The sequence below is a fragment of the Furipterus horrens genome, unplaced genomic scaffold, assembly GCF_987537825.1.
Source record: "Furipterus horrens unplaced genomic scaffold, mFurHor1.1.pri manual_scaffold_4, whole genome shotgun sequence".
In the NCBI taxonomy this organism is placed as follows: domain Eukaryota; kingdom Metazoa; phylum Chordata; class Mammalia; order Chiroptera; family Furipteridae; genus Furipterus; species Furipterus horrens.
The window spans coordinates 155,421,310-155,439,421 of record NW_028327174.1 but is presented as its reverse complement, the minus strand read 5'-3'; the positions used below and the strand labels follow the sequence as shown (position 1 = coordinate 155,439,421).

At 39.3% G+C, this 18,112-nt stretch overlaps 1 protein-coding gene across 2 annotated transcripts in view; it reads right to left on the bottom strand.

The window, feature by feature from the left end:
* PIP5K1B (phosphatidylinositol-4-phosphate 5-kinase type 1 beta) overlaps positions 1-18,112 on the bottom strand; it is a 326,134-nt gene that overhangs the window by 178,980 nt on the left and 129,042 nt on the right. For both annotated transcript variants that reach the window (XM_090275861.1, XM_090275862.1), the window contains exons 2-3: positions 17,936-18,020; positions 12,535-12,603 (exon numbers count right to left, since the gene is read on the bottom strand). In XM_090275861.1, coding sequence (XP_090131987.1) covers positions 12,535-12,603 — 69 coding nt within the window. In that variant the 5' untranslated portion in view covers positions 17,936-18,020. The remainder of the gene's footprint in view (positions 1-12,534; positions 12,604-17,935; positions 18,021-18,112) is intronic.

The following is an 18,112-nucleotide window of genomic DNA, read 5'->3' as shown; positions in this document are numbered from 1 at the left end:
CCCCAAGTTCTAAAAGGAAATGGAAACTTAGTACAAATTTTACATCAAATACCTCTGTGAAAAACAGGATTTTGCCTTACCAAGCAGAATCTTAGACGGCCCTATCCTTTGATTTTGTTCACAAATGTAAATTTCACTGCTTTAAAGTCTTTTGTATTTACAACTTTAAGACACCCCTAATCTATAATATTACAGTTATATCCAAATTAAATGTTTTATAATACATAGGGGAGAGAAAATGGTAGACTAGATCTGTCTCCAATTTTAGAAAAATTAAGTTAAAAATAAGGAAATAATCTTGAGGGAGGATTGTGTTTGATTGTTCTTAGTTTTTCCATGATTTTCTTTAAAATGCATGTGACATAAAGCTGGACATTTCCTGCTCACCCTCAACTTCCCCCATCCTCGTCTCTTCAATTCTCTGGCATTCTGTGTCCTTAGATGACATTTCATTTTCTCCAGGAGAAACCCACTGGCCCAGGAAGAGCAGGAAGAACATGCAAAGGCAGAGACAGATGAGAAGAATGGGCTCTTGAAGGCCAACTCAGTCTCCCCAAATTAAATCAGACACAGAGATGATAAAACTACATACCCTTTTTGGACATGGCTGTGTGTGTGTGTGTGTGTGTGTGTGTGTGTGTGTGATGTCCTTCATGAGCAAAAATTAATTTCCTTTTGCCACAGAATTCTACTGCTTTTAAGAAACTACCCTTCCCCAATAGTAGGGACTGCCATCAAGAGAGAACACGGCCCCAAGCCATTTGGAATTCCAAATTTGAACAATATCCCAGAATGGAGAAGGTGGAATATCTGTTTCTTTACTAAGTATTGAGTTTTACTTTGTCTGCAGAGTCCTTGCTCTCATGGAGCTTAAGTTCCACTGGGGGTGAGTAGGGGTCCAGCAAGAGTAGCAATTTAATATTTTACAGTCAGCTATTGTACTATTTTCCAAGTACCTTCTCATACATCCCCAGATTTAATACTCAAACCATACATGGTACTGCTATGCTCAGACAGTAAGTGTCTTGCATGAGGCTGAGCTCATAAGGGGCAGAGCCAGCCCGATCCCTGGCCAGACTCCCTTCTCAGGCAATTGCTGGTGAGGAAGGAAGAGTGTAGACACTGAGCTCTCATCACTGCCAGCCTTTGGGTCCTGAGTCCAGCTTTAAATTCTATACCCCTCCATGATTTTGGGAAGGATGCAGCTGTTTTTAAAACTTCTAGGTTATGCCCTGGCCAGTGTGGCTCAGTTGGTTGGAGCGTCATCCCATAGCCTGAATGGTCACAGGTTTGATTCCTGGTCACGGCACATACCTAGGTTGTGTGTTCAACCCCTAGTCAGGACACAGACAAGAAGGCAACCAATCAATGTTTCTTTTCTCCCCATTTCTAACTCTCTCTAAAAAGCAATGAAAAAAAGAAAAAAAAGTCTTCAGGTGAGGATAAAACAAAAAAACAAAAAAATTGCTAGGTTATTGTTCCCTTTCACTCTCTTTGAAATAGCAAACCTGAAAAATCATCAATCCTGTTTTTTTCATGGGACAAAGAAAAGGGCATTTACTCTGCTGCTGTGCTAAAGAAAGGGGCTGCCAATTAATCCCGAATTCTGATCCCCTCTGACAATTACTGGCATCTATCTAGAGGCAGCCTTTAATTGGGCCTAACATCTGGAAAGAATAGAACTTTGCAGCAACGGAAAAGACGCCTTCTCCAGTTCATTGCCACAGCTCTTCCATGAGTGGCTGATCATAAGCAGTCTGTAGACCACAGACAAGAAACTTAAAGATGTCATATCATTAATGGGCAACTTGCGAAGAGCCATACAGCAACCCACGATCTGGATAATCACTACCACCCTTGAAACAGAAAAAGCCAAAAGAGCTGAACGGAGCTCTTCCAAAGTGTTTTCCTGCAATTCGAACACTTGAAGTACAAATTCTACCCCTTTCCTGCTACCTTTCTTCCCCCAGAATGTTTCACCTCTAACTGCAGATCTGGGATGGTAGGCTTGAGGACAGTTCTCTGTAAAGTCTGTAACAGTTTTAGAATTAAGAAGAAAACAGTGATAACATCTCTTACACGCTAAGTGCCAGGCACTGTGTGGGGCCCTACAGATGTCAAGGTGATTGGGCAAGGCACCTGCTCTCCAGCTGCTCTGGCAGGACAGTACCACAAGCAATTATTATGACACAAAGTGATCCGTGATATGAGAGGTAAGTACAGGGCAGTGAGGAGGCCTGGGAAGGAGCAACTAACTGTCACTGTCTGGGAGGGTGAAGAAGGGCAATGCTGTTTCTGAAATGAAGACATTCTAGAGTGATCTGCACAGGCAGAAAGGAAAAGGGATGAACACAGTCCGTGTGGCTGGAATTAGGCATGTCCTGAAGACAACATTAGGAGATGGATCAAGACATACCCATTAGGAACGGGCTATAAAGGACCCATACGCTGTGCTTCAGAGTGTAGAAGATTTTCTCCGTAGGTAATGGAGGCCAGTGGGAGATTATAAAAGAATGACTTGGCCAGCTTTGTTTATTTTAGTAACATAATTCTCTGGAGGAGGGTCTCAGGAGGTAACAACAAAATGTGGATGTCCCCAGTCCTGGCCCTGTCCATCCATCTCACCAGTTCCTGTGGATGTACAGCTCTACAGACTAAATCTGAACCAGGGAGCTCTCTCCCAAGTTCCAAAATCCACACTTCCAACCACTACTTGATTCTCCTTTCAATGGCTCACTGACGTCCTCAGACAAATAGGTCCAAATTAGAAGGCTCAATTTTCCCTCACAAACCTCTCCCCACACCATCCCTCTTCATCTCAATAAATGGGCACATCTATACAGGTGCTCAAGCTGGAATCCTGAGTTCATCTATCATTCCTACGATGCCCTCACCCCCACATGCAACCATGAGCCAGTCCAGTCCATGTTAACTCTGAAATGCACCTCTAGTTTGTTTCCTTCATGCTTTCTCTTCCTAGTCTACCATCTTAGCTTAGGCCTCTGCCTATTTCTCTAACCCATGGTTCCTCAAATTAGCACTACATAATGGCATTTGGGGCCAGATAGCCCTTTGTTGTGGGAGGCTGTCTTGTGCATTGCAGGAGGTGTAGCAGTACCCTTGGGGTCATCACTAGATGCCAATAGCACTGCACACCCCTACCCCCAGTTGTGACTGCATTGTCTACTGTCCCCTGAGAGACAGAAGCAGCACCAGACGAGGGCTACTGTTCTCACCCCATCTTGTCCACACTTCCTTGCTCAGTACCTTCCATTGCACTGGCCTCTCCTTCAGTTCCTTGAATCCACCAAGCTCCTTCCTGCCTCCAGGCCTTGGTTGCTCTCTCTGTCAAAAATGATCCTACTTTCACTCTCTCAGCTGGCTCCTTCTTATTCTCGCAATCCCAGGCCCTGCGTCACCTCCTCAGAGAGCTACCCCCCCAATACCTTATCTAAAAGGCAGCACACCTACCCTTGTTTACTTTTATTCACTGCACTTACAAAATTAGTAATTATTTTATTATGTTTACTCTTTCTGCTCTGTCTCTACCATGACAATAAAAGTATTACTAGGGCAGGGACTGGGTCTTGGCCTCTGTCCTACCTTCAAAGCCTAGCACAGTGCCAACTTAAGTAAATATTAGTCAACTGAACAAATGAATGAATACATACAATCAAATGTACGTCTTATATCCCAGGCATTGGCTTCACTCTGAAGAAAATGACAAAGCACAACATGAAGAATTCACTTGGGAGAATTAGAATGTCACCCAGACGGCCCATATTTCAGCTGCATGCTCAATAAGCAAATGCTCCCTGATCCATAATGCCAAGTAGATGGTAGCACTTGGATATGGAGAAAGACTGACATAAACATAAGAAGTGCTCATCTTCTCTCTGCTGGGGAAAAAGTACAGTTTAAGCTTATGAAAAGTTAAAAATTTTCCTTATAAGTGAACCCGATTTGTGTCTATGGATATACACATGTATTGGAGGTTGGGCAAAAAAGACACAGGAGGACTGAAAATCTTAATTTTATAGTCCCTAGAGACCACAACCACCTTCTTTTTTCTTCTCTCTTTAATGATGTGCTCAATGCCTCAGGTGCAATGGCTTCCACACCAGGGCTGGCTGCCTCATCTTTCTTTCATGGTATAATAAAAGTCAGACATAGGATTCACACAGTGAACAGAACTGGCCAGAAAATACAGGTATACTCTCCGGGGGAACCGGATAGTAGATAGACTAGAACCTAACTTACATTACTGATCTTTTTCAGAATTTAGAATAAAGAATTCCATAAGTTTAAATTTCTATATTCTTGAGCAGCTTCTTAAAAGCCATCTTTAAAAATCTCTCACAAGTATCCAGACAAGGGGGGAGGGGTGGTAGTGAAAAATGGACAAGCCATAGGCTTTAGAACAAGGAGCCTGCTGGCCAGATCAGAACCATGCTGGCCAAGCTGCACCGGAGGAGTGCAGATTGCCTGTGTACATTAAGCCTTTTAATTGAAAAACAAAAGCAATGTTGTGTCCCGAGAGCAGGAACTCAAGCTCAGATGGCCTAACCGGCTGCAACAGAAAAAACCCCAGTCTGCCATTAACACCAAACTAAACAATGCACTGGCTGTTGTTGCTTCTGAAGGAAGCTGTGAAGCAAGTTTGGGGTATAGATTTTTTTCTCCTAGAGTGAGTGTTTTGGGGACACCAATGTGATGTTTATTGGAATCTGGGACTAAAAGATGGACAGTCCATAGTTAGTCACAAAGCATAGGTACAGTAACCCTGGGCCTGGGCAGATTAACACACAGATGCTCCCTCCAAAGTGGATGCTAAAAGAAGTCTCTCAGGAGTGAATGTTTCAGGGGAACACCCTGATAGGAGAACTGGCTGCTCCTACTATTTCAAGCTGCCAATGGTTTTTTGCTTAATTATCTGCAATGTCTTGCCTAAAAGTCATAAAAGCAGATTTGAACTCACTTGCTTTAGAACTTAGCGAGGAAGCAGATAGAAGCACAGGTGATCCTGTATGGAAACTGAGGAGTTTGGAGGAACATCTGCACGGAAGGGTGGATGGTAAGAGTATATGATTATACATGCTTTTAAATATGATGGGATTATTTTTTAATTTTTGGCTACAGTTTGCATTTCACATTTTGGGTGTTAGTTTTAGGTGTATAGCACAGCGAACAGACATTCATCTACATTACAAACTGTTTCCACCAATAATTCAAGTACTCACCTGGCACCATAGTTACAATATTATTAATTATATTCCTTATGCTTTGCCTGACATCCCCATGCTTCTTTGTAACTACCAATTAGTATTTCTTCTCCAATCTCCATTTTTTACCCCATCCCCTTGCTTCCCCCACTTCCCGGCCTCCATCAATTTGTTCTCTGTATCTATGAGTCTGTTTCTATTTTGTTTGTTTGTTTATGTTGCTCTTTAGATTCCACATAGAAGTGATATCCTGTGGTATTTGTCCTAAAAACACAGTGGCAGCTCACTATTAGACGTACATCTTCCACTTATTTCTGAAGCCACTGTTCTCAGGAAGGACACACTGTCCCGCTCCAGCACTCATTGCCTACCCTCCCATGACCCGGCCAGACCAGAATTAGCACCAGGATGCTACTGACTGTTCTCCCCTTGAGCCCAGTGCAGGGGGTGGCAGTCACACTGGCTGCCATGTTCAGTCCTAAGGGAACTAATCTGGTTGGAAGTCTGAGGCCAAGGGATCCTGCTTTTGTTAACAGAAACAATGATTTCACTCATTGGTATTCCACTTTTCCCAGGATGTGCTCACATCTGCTAAACTGCCTGATCCTCACAGCACTATAAGCTGCTCAAGGTAGGTATTAAATACATTCCATCAATGAGAAAAATTAAGATTCAGATCAATTAGGGAAAATGTCTAAGGTCATACAACTAGCACCTACATGAGCTGGACTCACATCCACCCTCCACTTAAAAGACTAGTTTGGTCTGGGCAAGGTTTTGCAGCTTTGCTGCTACTAACATTTTGATAATTATTTGTTGTGAGTTCTGTTATACGCATTTTAGGATAGAGCATCACTGGCCTCTATGTCCTAAATGGAAATAGCAACCCCCCACCCCCAACTGTAACAACCAAACATGTCTCTAGACATTGCCCAGTGACCCATGGGGAGCAAAGGTGGTGCTGGTTAGAACCACTGGGTTAGTTAGGGGCTATGGATTAAAGTGAATTAGGAGTAATGCCCTGGTACCACTCTTCCTAGAGACCAGTGTGGTTATTACTCATGACGATTGCTGCTCAATGCAAAGACACAGATGCCTTGGTGAAGTTACACAGTGTAGTTCCACCAGGCAGAAAGCAAGTGTCTTGTTTTGCAGAACTGGTGGCTTTCTAGGACCTGAAGGAAGAGAAGGGCAGTCAGGGCATACGATACATGCTAGCTACTCTCTCCCCATCTTAAAATGTTACTCATTCAAAATTAAATATAAATAATTGGTGAATACAGAAGTTTCCCCCAATTCGAGATTCCCACCACCTGCTTCTCCCCACAAGCAGCCGATGTTAGTAGTTGCCTCTGTATCTTCCCAGAGATATTTATTAAGTAGCTTGTATTTAAGTAAATGCTTCCTCTTAGATCGAAGTATCTCTGAGTCATTGCTTCACTCATAAAAAGTCATAAAAGACATCTTTGTTCATAATGTGGCAAGGAGCAGGCATGATTCCCTCCCCTCTCATCACTGTCTGCCTCCACAGGTAGGAAAACTGGCTAAGACACTGGAATTAAATGACAGCCAGCATCTTAAAAAATAAAACAAAACAAAATGGAAAACACTGGGAAACTTGGGCCAAGGACCTTGCTTGTGTCCCAGTCTGGTCAGTTTCCTACCACAGCATTCTGAGTGCTGTCATCGGTGTGCCTGGCGTGGTGGAACTTGGTTAATGAGATTACTGGCACATCGCAAGTTGGGGTGTTGGTGCCAAAGGCAGACGACCTCCACACCCCAGGCAGTTTGCAGCAGTCAGCAAAACCTGAATCTCTCAGTAGAGGCCTCGTGTTGGCAGGCCAGGATGGAAGAGGAAGTACAGGGAGGGGCAAGAGGCATGGAAGTACAGGGAGGGGCAAGAGGCATGGAATAACAACTTTTGGGTGGAGAGGCGAGAGAGAAGGTCACTCAAATGGTGGTGGTGGACAGACACTTCCTGTGCCAGTCCATGTCCAGGGAGCTGGGAAAGACTGATCAATTCTGATGGACAAAGTTAGGACACCATATGGCTGAAGACTTGAATCATCTCCCTGACAATGCCCTCTTAATGCGCATCTTATTTGGGTGACCTAAGATAAGTCATTTAGCCATGTTGACATCTATTTGTTCTGGAAGGGTAGGGGTGGGGTGGGCAATTTCTTCACATACAAAATAGACTGATGTCCTGCCCTCTACTCTCTTCTAAGTTTATCATCTTGTTTTAAAAAAAGAATCTCTTCTATCTTCTCTAATTCTAAAGATGGCAGAAAATGTCTGGTTGTTACTCAGACTGTACATGTGGTAAGCATTAGCCACACGTGCTTATTTACACTGAACTGATTTTGGTCCTGGCCAGGTAGCTCAGTTGGTTAGTGCATCATCCCAATACACCAAGGTTGTGGGTTTGATCTCCAGTCACGGCACACCCAAGAAGCAACCAATGAATGCATAAATAAGTGGAACAACAAATTGATGCTTCTCTCTCTCTCTCTCTCTCTCCTCCTTTTCTCTCTCTAAAATCAATAAATATAAATTTATTAATTAAATTGAATTGATTTTAACATTAAAAATTAATTTCTTAGACACACTGACCACATTTCAAATAACTGAGAGCCACAGGCAGGTTGTAGCTACTGTATTAGTGCAGGTTATAGAACATTTCCATCATTGCAGCAAGTTCTAATGAACAGTGCTGGCCTCTGTTCAAACCAGCATCCAAGGCTAGCTGTCATTTAGAGGCAGCCCATACTTCCCAAATTGCCTACAATGTTCCCCAAACACTGACACTTAGTGTGACTAGGCCAGACTCTCCTGTCCCTCTAACAAATGAGGTTCATCCCTGATTCTGCCCGTGCAGGTTCCTGGTCATTGAGACAAATGAGTAGGTAAATCAATGCAGTCATCTAAGCAGTGAGATTTTTCTGGCATGACAAAAAACAATGAGACATCTATGAAAGTTTTATCCCAGCAAAATGCTGTCAACAAACAAATCCAAGAAAAGGACTTTTTCCCAAAAGATTGTCATGAACTCCAGGTTCGTCAGGACTTGCTACAGGATTAAGAGAAATGTCTCTTGTCTTTGGCACTTAATACCAATTTAAGTCATTATTTAATTTTTTTTCACATAGGCCCATATTTTTTCTCTTAAATAAGTCGTATAGTTGTAGGAAGCAGGGACTATATCTTACATGAATTCCTCATGCATCTTATCTTTCTATCTCACATAGAGTAGATGTGGCGAACTGGTCCCTGCATGAGGGTCAGAGATGGTTGATAGTACGTGGTTTGGTCCAGAGTGCTTTTTCAAACATATTTTAATCAACTGCCAACCTTTCAAAATAGCAAGATTTCACATCAGAATCCACATTTTTGGTTTGCTGAAAAGCCTGGCAGCCTGAGTGAGCACTCATGCATAGCTCTATTAGCTGGAGCTGAGTGCCACCTGCACCTTCATAAGTGTGTATTTTCCTGTTTACCACTTTCCTTCCTTGCTACCTGCCTGGCCCCTGTAGGCTTTTGGGTTTACAACTCCTATGGAATACACTCAACAAATAAACTGAGACTGGAAATAACTACACTCTGTAAACACAGCTAGGTAGCCCTTAATGTCTGTTTTAACGGGCAACATGATTGTTTAAGCAGCAAAAACCAAAATTTGCATTTTAGCCATTAACTGGAGGCATTAATCTCACCGACAGACTTCAGCTGTTCTTCCTGATAATGAAACTGATAATGAATTAGAAAAATGGACAACTGAAAGAACAAGAAGCAGCCAGCCTACATAATCACATGCAAACAATGGAGACCCAGAGGGCATAACATTGTTCCAGGAAGACTGAGTATTCCCTAAAAACGTGGGAAATCAGCACTCTTGATGATGAGTGTTGCTGGCAGCTGCCCAATATATCTGGGAACCGATAAAGACAGCCTACATCTATCTGCTTTTTAACTCTAACCCACACTGATTTCTCCTCTTTTGGACCTTTTGTTATAGACTACTTGTCTTCTAAAATTGTTTTCATGTCTTTATTTCCCCACTTGACTTAAGTTCCTCATAAACTCCTTTGCTATCCTTCTCGATGCCCAGCATAATAGGTTGGGGGTTGGTTCTTAACCTGGGGCCTATAGATTGGCTTCAGTCACAGGCAAAAACCCAACTGGGTCATCACTTCTTACTTAAAAAGTGAGCACCCCATAGTCAGGGCTTTAGGACTGGGAAAAAATAATTTAACTTTAAGGTATTTGTAAAAGGACAAGAGTTAATGAAATGGTTGGTGGCCTTGATGAACTCATCTAGCCTGTTAGTTAACATTCCCACTTTTTTTTGTTATTTGCATATTTGAAAAGCATAGCTTGTATGCTTTCATTAAGGTCATGGGTAAAAACTGCTGAGCCGCACAGGGTCAATTCATGCATCATGCTGGTAGAGACTAGGTCAATGGACAGCTAAACTGCCCTTCTTGGGAACAGGAGTCCAAGCAGGCACAAACACACTGATTAAAATATTTACTTCATCTTTCTCTGCCTTGTCTGAAAGGATGCCACAACAATCTTCCAGGTGCCTTTAAATCAAGATTTATAAAACCCAAGCAATTAATTTAATGACTATCTCATAATAGGAAAGACAGTTAATTTGATTTAAACTCTATCTTTACGAAGCTCTGCAGGTTTGTGGAAGATATGCGTTTTTCCTTTAAAGGTACATAAATCACGTTTCCTAATCCGTGCTCGAATTATGCCAAGGACAGTCTCACATAGGGTTTCCAGAATGTACCTTTTCCTGATTTTTGAAAATAGGGATAATGTTTGCTTATCTCCTGCCTTTTGACAATTTTTCCATTCTTCTGATTTCTCAAACATCACACTCAGTGGCTTCCCTATTCTAGCTTCAAGTTCTTTCATCTAGGAAAAGGCTCATCTGGGCTGAGGGACAAACATATTTGCAATAGTTAATGTGGCTCTTATTATCACCTCTCCTAATTCCACTGTGAACACCACCATTTTCGTGGTCTTTTTGCTTAATTGAGAAGAATGAAATGGAATAATTCAGCTGGGCTTCTACCTGTTAGTAAAGCAACACTTTCTCTAAGTGACCCCTTCTTGCTGTGTATATCAACAACGTGTTTATTGAGGACTCCAGTCCTAGGCACTATGCTGTCTTTTTGGCGCTTTTCTTACACAGAAGTGACATACCTCCTCCCGTTGCTTATGTTCCCTTTAAAATCAGAAATTGTCAAAAGCATCCTTATGCCATCACACGTTAAAAAAAAAAAATCATTGGTTTTTTTGTTTTGTTTTGTTGTCCTCTTAAGTCCCCTGTATCTTCTCTTATTGGAATTATTTGCTCTCTTTAGAATCTGACTTTTAGTTTTATAACCTTTCCAATATTGCTGAGTCACACACCCTTTGGAGAAATTAATCACAGAATTATACCTATAATATTATTAAAAACTCACTTGACTAAATTCTTGGGCAGGGCGGGCTTAGCTAACTCTAATTTGTCACAGTCACATTCTATTACTTTTGCATCAGTAAGGTCTTCTGTAAGTCAGAATTCAGTCAAGAATCAGAGTGCATTTGATGCTGATTGAGAAAACTGCCTGAAACTGATTGGAAATAATGACAGGTTGGCAATTTGACCATCTCTATGTTGGTCTCACGCTTGACTAAATTTATAAGAAGTCTTGAGTAAATGAGGTAAGATTTGGTTTTCCACCTATGTCTAAAAATATATAGTGAATTGTTGCCTTTGGCCAGAGGCACAGATTTCATATTACATACTCTGACTTCTGATCACTTGAATCTTCACCTCACTCTTCCCCAAGCACATCATGCCTTAGGATGGCACCCTGCCTGTTTATATTTCTAGGTTTGGTTGAGTAGAAAAGTCAGAAGACAAGCTACAACAGGAAAAATGGTATATTTTCCTACATAAAAATGGAACAGGATCCTTGGCCAGGTGGCTCAGTTGGTTGGAGCATTGTCTCACACGCCAAAAAGTTGCTGGTTCGACTCCTGGTCAGGGAATATACCTAGGTTGTGGGTTTGATCCCTGGTGGGGGCACGTATGGAGGGCAACCAGTCAATGTTTCTCTCCTCCTCTCTCCCTTTCGCAATCTAAAACCAATAAAAACATATCCTTGGGTGAGGATTAAAAAAAAAAAAAGGAACAGGAAACACATCCTGTTTGTTTCACAACCTGAACATGTGGACAGATCAAATGATTCATGTACTTCATGACAAAGTATCTCTCTAGCTATCCATTAAAGAATAAAATGCAAAAGGAAAAGCTGAAATATAATAAACCTTCAATACATAAGTCTCCTACTCCCAAGAGGAAAGGAGGACAAGGACTTTTTAAAAGCTAAAATGCACAGTCAATTTAAAATGAAGAGTAGTGGTGCCTGGGAGCATTAGCTTGGTTGCTAGGAGCCAAGGTTTATCTAAGAGTGGTCAGGCAATGTACACTGGGAAGGCTGGAAAGAGATATTTGTGAGGTGGGCTGCAAATACAGAATCTGAGAGGCTTAGAATAGGGTGAGACAGAATTTCATTTTAAAATTTTCTTTAAATAAAAGGTAGAAAATGTTTAATATTTGGTGGAAAGTAGGGAGTCAATTAAAGGATTCACATGCTGAATAAAGAACACTGCACAACCATAAGGGCCTTCTTCTTAGGAATAACTACCATCTGTCAGTGTTCTATATTATAGTGACGGTGGCAGGCAGAGAAATAGCCGGCCAAAGATGTCCATGTCCTAACCCCTGGGACCTGTGACTATGTTATGTTATAGAGCAGCAAGGAGTTAAAGTGGCAGAGGAAACTACGGTGGATAATCAGCTGACTTTAAAATAACAGATAAGCCTGGATTATCCAGGAGGGCTCAATGTTATCACAAGGGGTCTTTAAAGTATCAGGGTAATACAGTCTGGGAAAGACCAGTCTTTGTTGGCTTTGAGGTTGGAAGGGAATCATCATTCAAGGAATGCAGGCCACCTGGGAAAGCTGGAAAAGAATACGGGCTCTCCTCCTAGAGCCTCCACAAAGAACAACAGCCCCGCTGACACCTGGATCTTGGCATGGTGAGACCAATGTCAGACTTGTGACCTACAGAACTGTAAGATAATACCTTTGTGTTGTATAAGCCACCATATTTGTGGTAATTTGTTACAGCAGCAATAGGAAACCAAAGTAGTAACTTACCTATAAGAATCTATAATAATATTAACATTCCAAGCAATAAGCGTATTCCTTTTTTTGAACTGATAAAAGAAAACAAAACGCTCACTCACCTTTTTATACGTTTTTTCTTCGTTTTGTTTTCCAGGTGCTGCATCTCCATTTTCAGCAGCAGACGACATCTACAAGAGAAAAAGATCCCCATTCGAATTCAAAACTCTACTCTGAAATACAAGACGCTGATACTATTGTTAACTAGAGGATCTACTTTGGTTAGGTACATTTTTACTGTTATCACTTTTGTCTTCAAGAAAGGAAGAGGTTTCTCAGAATACTAAAAAAAAATCAGTGCTCCCCAATCTTTCCAAAGTAAATCTTCACTTATAAATCATTTTGGTAGTACACTTTATTCATAAGAAAAATGCTATGAAAGTCCAAGCCCATAGCATGCAAATAAGTTTCTTTCTACAAAGCCTCTAAGTTTTTTTTTTTTTCTGGTTATAGATGCTTCCTATAAAAATATCCAGAAAGTACCAAAAAATAAGAATCAGAACACAAAGTTACTCAATTCTACTACCCTCGGTCAACTCCACCGTTCCGTTTGACACATTTGTTCCACTTTTTGTTCTATGTACTTGCACACTAAAAATATTATGACACCATCTTACCCACAGTTTTTCACTAAACATTTATGTCAGTGATTTTCAACCAGTGTCCTGCAAGATTTTTAAAAACATTCAATGCCTGACTATTTAGTCAGGGGCACTGACCTCTTTTCCTTTAGACAGTCAGATTTAAAAAAATGATGGCAGCTAACACAATAATAGCCATCCAGTGTGAATGAATCAAAATGATACCTAATTTTTTTTGTCAGATTGGGGAAATATATAATATACTTTTTGGTGTGTTGCAGAATTTTAGTAATTAGTTTATGAGTGCCATGAGATGAAAAAGGTTGGAAATAACTGGTTTATGTGATAAGCATTTTCCCATTTGATTATAAAAATCTCATTGTAAGAATAAAATCTTTTTTCTAGTTGCAACGTACCACTATGTAAACACAATTGTGTGTTATTAAAGAATTGTTGATGTAGTCCAAGGATTTTGCCTCTTATGCTTCTGTCTTTGTCCAACTTCAATGTTTTCTTGGACTAGATTCCTAGAAATACCAGGCCATTAAAAAATGGGAAGTTCTCACTACATATTGCTAAATTTCTTTCAAAGAAGAATATACCCACTTACACTGTCAGCAGTGAGTGGGAGCTGATATCATTACATGCTTAGTAAACACTAATATCATTTCTAATTTGATATGTGTAAGAAAGCATCTCCTAACTTTAATTTGCAGCTTTGAAAATTATTAGTAAAGGTTAACATTGCATATCTTTTTGTATTTTTTATTTTTTGGAGCTCTTTGCATTTCTTCTTTTGAGCTTTCTATTGTTTTGTCCATTTAGCTAGTAAGCGTCTTAGTGTTTTAGTTATTGATTTGTACCTGTTATAATTATTGATAGTAGTTATTTCCTTTTTGATTTTAATGTATTAAGGTTATTAATCTGTTTCCAAGCACATTATTAATATTTTACATGTTGCTGTATTTAAATTTGTTTTATAATTATGACAGAGGACTTTTACATTTTTCATACTCAAAACTATTGACTACATTTTAGGTTTCTTCCAATGCTTTAAAATATATTTTTCCATTGGGAGATAGCAGATATTTAAATATGTATTTCTCTCACTTTTTAATACTAAGATTCTTGCATTTAAATTTTAATTCATTTTAATTTTTAAAACTAGTTATTTATGTGTAAACAAGGATACTATATAATCAGTGAACCATGATATCTTAAATTGCATGAAGAGCATTCTATACACCTGGAAGGGGTAAAACTTTCTCATACGCCTTTGAAGCATATTTTAAATCTTGGGCTTTTAATAAACATAGCATAATAAACAAAGTGTGTGTAAAACCTAAGAACTGGCCAGCCACTTCTCTGCATTGGAACTACATGCCTGAGTTTACTCACACTGCCAATGATCTTGAGGTGACTAAAAGCCACCCAAGAAAATGCAAGAATGGACCATGGCAAGCCAACCTTAGCAGGTGTACCTATCATTGCCTGCCAATCAAAGCATGCTCTTTATAAATTTTGAATTCCACTTGTGTCTCTTCATGCTGTCCATTTTAGAGTTTGAAGGTTTCGATGACATGTTTCACACACTACTGCTTCCACGCTGTCTCTGCTTAATTCATTTAAAGAATAATTAATTTTTCTAGTCTTTTCATGACAGTTTGGTGAGTTTAGAATAACATATTAGTGGAATTAGCATATCTGAAAGGTTTGATAATATCAGGCTCAGGGGTCCCATTTCACCCAGAGTCAAAGCCTTACAAATGGTCTATGAGGCCCTCTATGACTCACCCATCCTCTCTCTAATCCTTCTTTGACCTCAGCTCTTCTGAATTACTCTCCCTCTGTCCCTCTGCTTCAGAAGTTCTTTGTTGTTCCTCAAACACATCCGAATGCTGGTGCATTAACTATTACCATTGCCTGAATGGGCAAGCATAAACAGATAAGCATAAATCCCTGCTTATCTTCTTCAAGTCTTTGCTCAAATGTCAACTTCTGTTTGATGCTTAGCTGGACCATCTTATCTTAAACTGTTCAGCTCCTCCCCGCCCACATACTCCAGATTCCCCTTAACTCAAGGTCTTTTTTCTTTTACTCTGTGTCCAACGGACTATAAAGTTTACTTGTTTCTTATAGTGAGTTTTTGTTTGTTTTGGTCTGTCTCCTCCCGAAGAATTTAAACTCCACAGAAACAGAAATTTTAGTCTGTTTTGTTCACTAATGTACCTCAAGTACTTAAAGGTATACTGCCATCTAGTAGGTATGCTTAATAAATGTTTGTAGAATAAAAGAATAAATCAATAGGTAAAGAGAATAAGAAGATGCCATTAGATCAATGTAGGCAGCATCTAGTCCATCTATCTGAGTGCATTGTGCTTGGGAAGACAGCTGATCCCTTGAAGGAAGCTGATACATGTATGAAACAAGGAAATAGTGACTCCCAAACCAGTAGAAAATCAGTAATAACAAAGGGCAAATGTAATTAAAGGGTCTCTGAGAAGGGAGTTGACAGTATTAGCATATTTACAAATCACAATAGGGGCATTTAGATGATCGGTTAGATTGTAACTCCAGAGTAACCAGTAATGGAGAAACGGGAAGAAGGAGAGGGGTGGAGGAGCTAATCCCATTAGGGTGGGGGAGCTAATCAATTTCACTTTAGGGTGAGGAAGCTAATCAATTTCACTTCAGGGTGGGGAAGCTAATCGATTTAACTTTAGGGTGGGGCACTTTACTATAAACCAGCTTTCTTTGTCTACTTCCCTCTGCACATTCTCCTGGCTGAGGGTGTGCCCGACTCTGCAGACTCGTGAATAAACGCCTTGCTTTGCTGCTCAGGTCCTGTGTCCGGGTTTTTATTGTGAGCATTTCTCACATACAGACATTACTGAGGGGTCACATACCACCAATCACCTTGGATGTGGAATTCCTTGAAAGGTGCCAGTGGCATGGCTACAGTAGATAATTGGCATGGACTAAAGGGCAATATGGACCCCTTATAACTTCCTCCATAAATGAAAAAGGCTTTTAGGCTATAAGCATTTCAGTAGAAATAATCCTTGATTATTTTAATCAAATATAGGATTATTTATTATTTTTCAATCATTTTAAAATTTAAAATTTAGAATTTTAAAGATAACAGTATTTGTTTTTATACTAAATTTATTTGAAAAAATATAAAGAAGAAAATAAAACCATCACCTTTAATCCAACTATCCAAAAATAAGAATTGTTAATATTTGGCTATTTCACTGTTTGATGTTCTCCAAATGTATTTTCTTTTAAACAAAACTGGAATAATGTATTATATACAATTTTGTGTTTGCCCTTTCACTTAACTTTATATCATAAACATTTTTCTGCGTCACTAAGTATTAATTAGAAATAATTTCTAATGCCGGAATAATGTCATAAAGTTTTATCATAATTCAATATTTATTCATGGACATTTGGATAGCATCCTATTTTTCTGTTACAAATAAAACTCTATGTTCTTATACCAACAGCATGTCTCATTAGACCTGCCACAGATTCCTAGAACAATATCTACTGGGTAAAATATCATACCTACTTCATAGCTCTACCAGCATCAAGTATTTTCATTTAAAATCAAACAAACAAAACACTTTTCCAACTTAATTTTAGGCAAAAATATTTTATATTGCTTTTATATAATTAATAGTAAGGGTAAACCTTTTCTGTCATATTTCTTTCTTTCTTGCATATTTCTTTATTGAATTGTCTGTACAAAATTTCAGCTCATTTCTATATTAGGGTATGCTTGTGTCTCCAATTTTGTTTGTACTAATGATAAGAAAGAAGAGTAGGATTTTTCCCTAACCATCAACTTTTTAATATGGCTAAGGGAATTAACACTTCCCTAAGGAATGCCATTTAAGTAATTTCACTTCTAAGATTTTGCATCTTTTAAAACTGAAAAGCTTTAAGGGCGACTCTGAAGGGTGCTTGAAAAAAACAATCATAATAAGGAGTTGATTAATTGGCATAAAGGAAGGACAGATGTTGAGATGGTTTCTTTTATTACTTTGTAAATCACCCCTGACTCGACAATAGGGAAGAGGAGAGAATTAGTAAACTTGTTTTTTAAAAAACAATTCCTTTTAAACAGCACAAAACAGATAATTGTAATAAAGGGAGGCCACGAAGTGTCACCTAGATTCAAAGGTATTTTTTTCTGTAGGGTGATTGATGTTTAACAGAGGTCATGCACACCTATGAACTGACATCTGTGTAGAAGAGGCAAATGAGATGCTTAGGATGTTCTAGTTAACTGCAAATGGTTAGTAAAATGGTTACAGTGGTTGATTACTCTTTGTTCCTAGACTTGCTATGTTCCTATACCAGTTAAGTGTGTCACTTACAATTATGAAAGCCAAGGTAAGTATGGATTAAAAATATTGTTTTCAAAAACATTATAATCATATATATTTTTATGTACACATAAAAGGAAGGAGAAAAGAAATTTATAGAAATACTGGTGGTTATCTACGGATGATGGATTATGAATGATTTGGATTTTCATTTTATATATGTTCTATTCTCCAAGTATTCTGCAGCGAGCTCTGCTATATTTAAAAATAAGGAAAACACTAATGCTATTCAAGAATTTCGTCACACACAGTAATTAACAGCAGAGGCCACATCTCCTGGGCTTTGCCCCTTCAGGCATAGTGACATTTACACAATTTCCTGTTTCTATTTGCTTGTTGCTTATTTTAAATTTGATAATGTTAAAGTTAAAGGTCATGAACTAGATATATAATTTAGAATATTTGTAAATAAGTATAAAATAAAAGAGGTAAGGGCTCTACAATGAGTCAGCTGGAATAAATGAAAAATATAGACTGTATTTCCTTACCTTAGTAAATGAAATGGCAAGTCATCTGTTGTTGGTCATCATGGGCAGGCTATTCATTGTTGAGACTGTTTTCCTTCCCAGGTTCCTGTTAAAATAGAAATCACTGGTCATTATTTTTTCATATTTCCACCTCATCCTCCCCAAAGGATCACAGGTGGCTATCAGGACACAGTATTC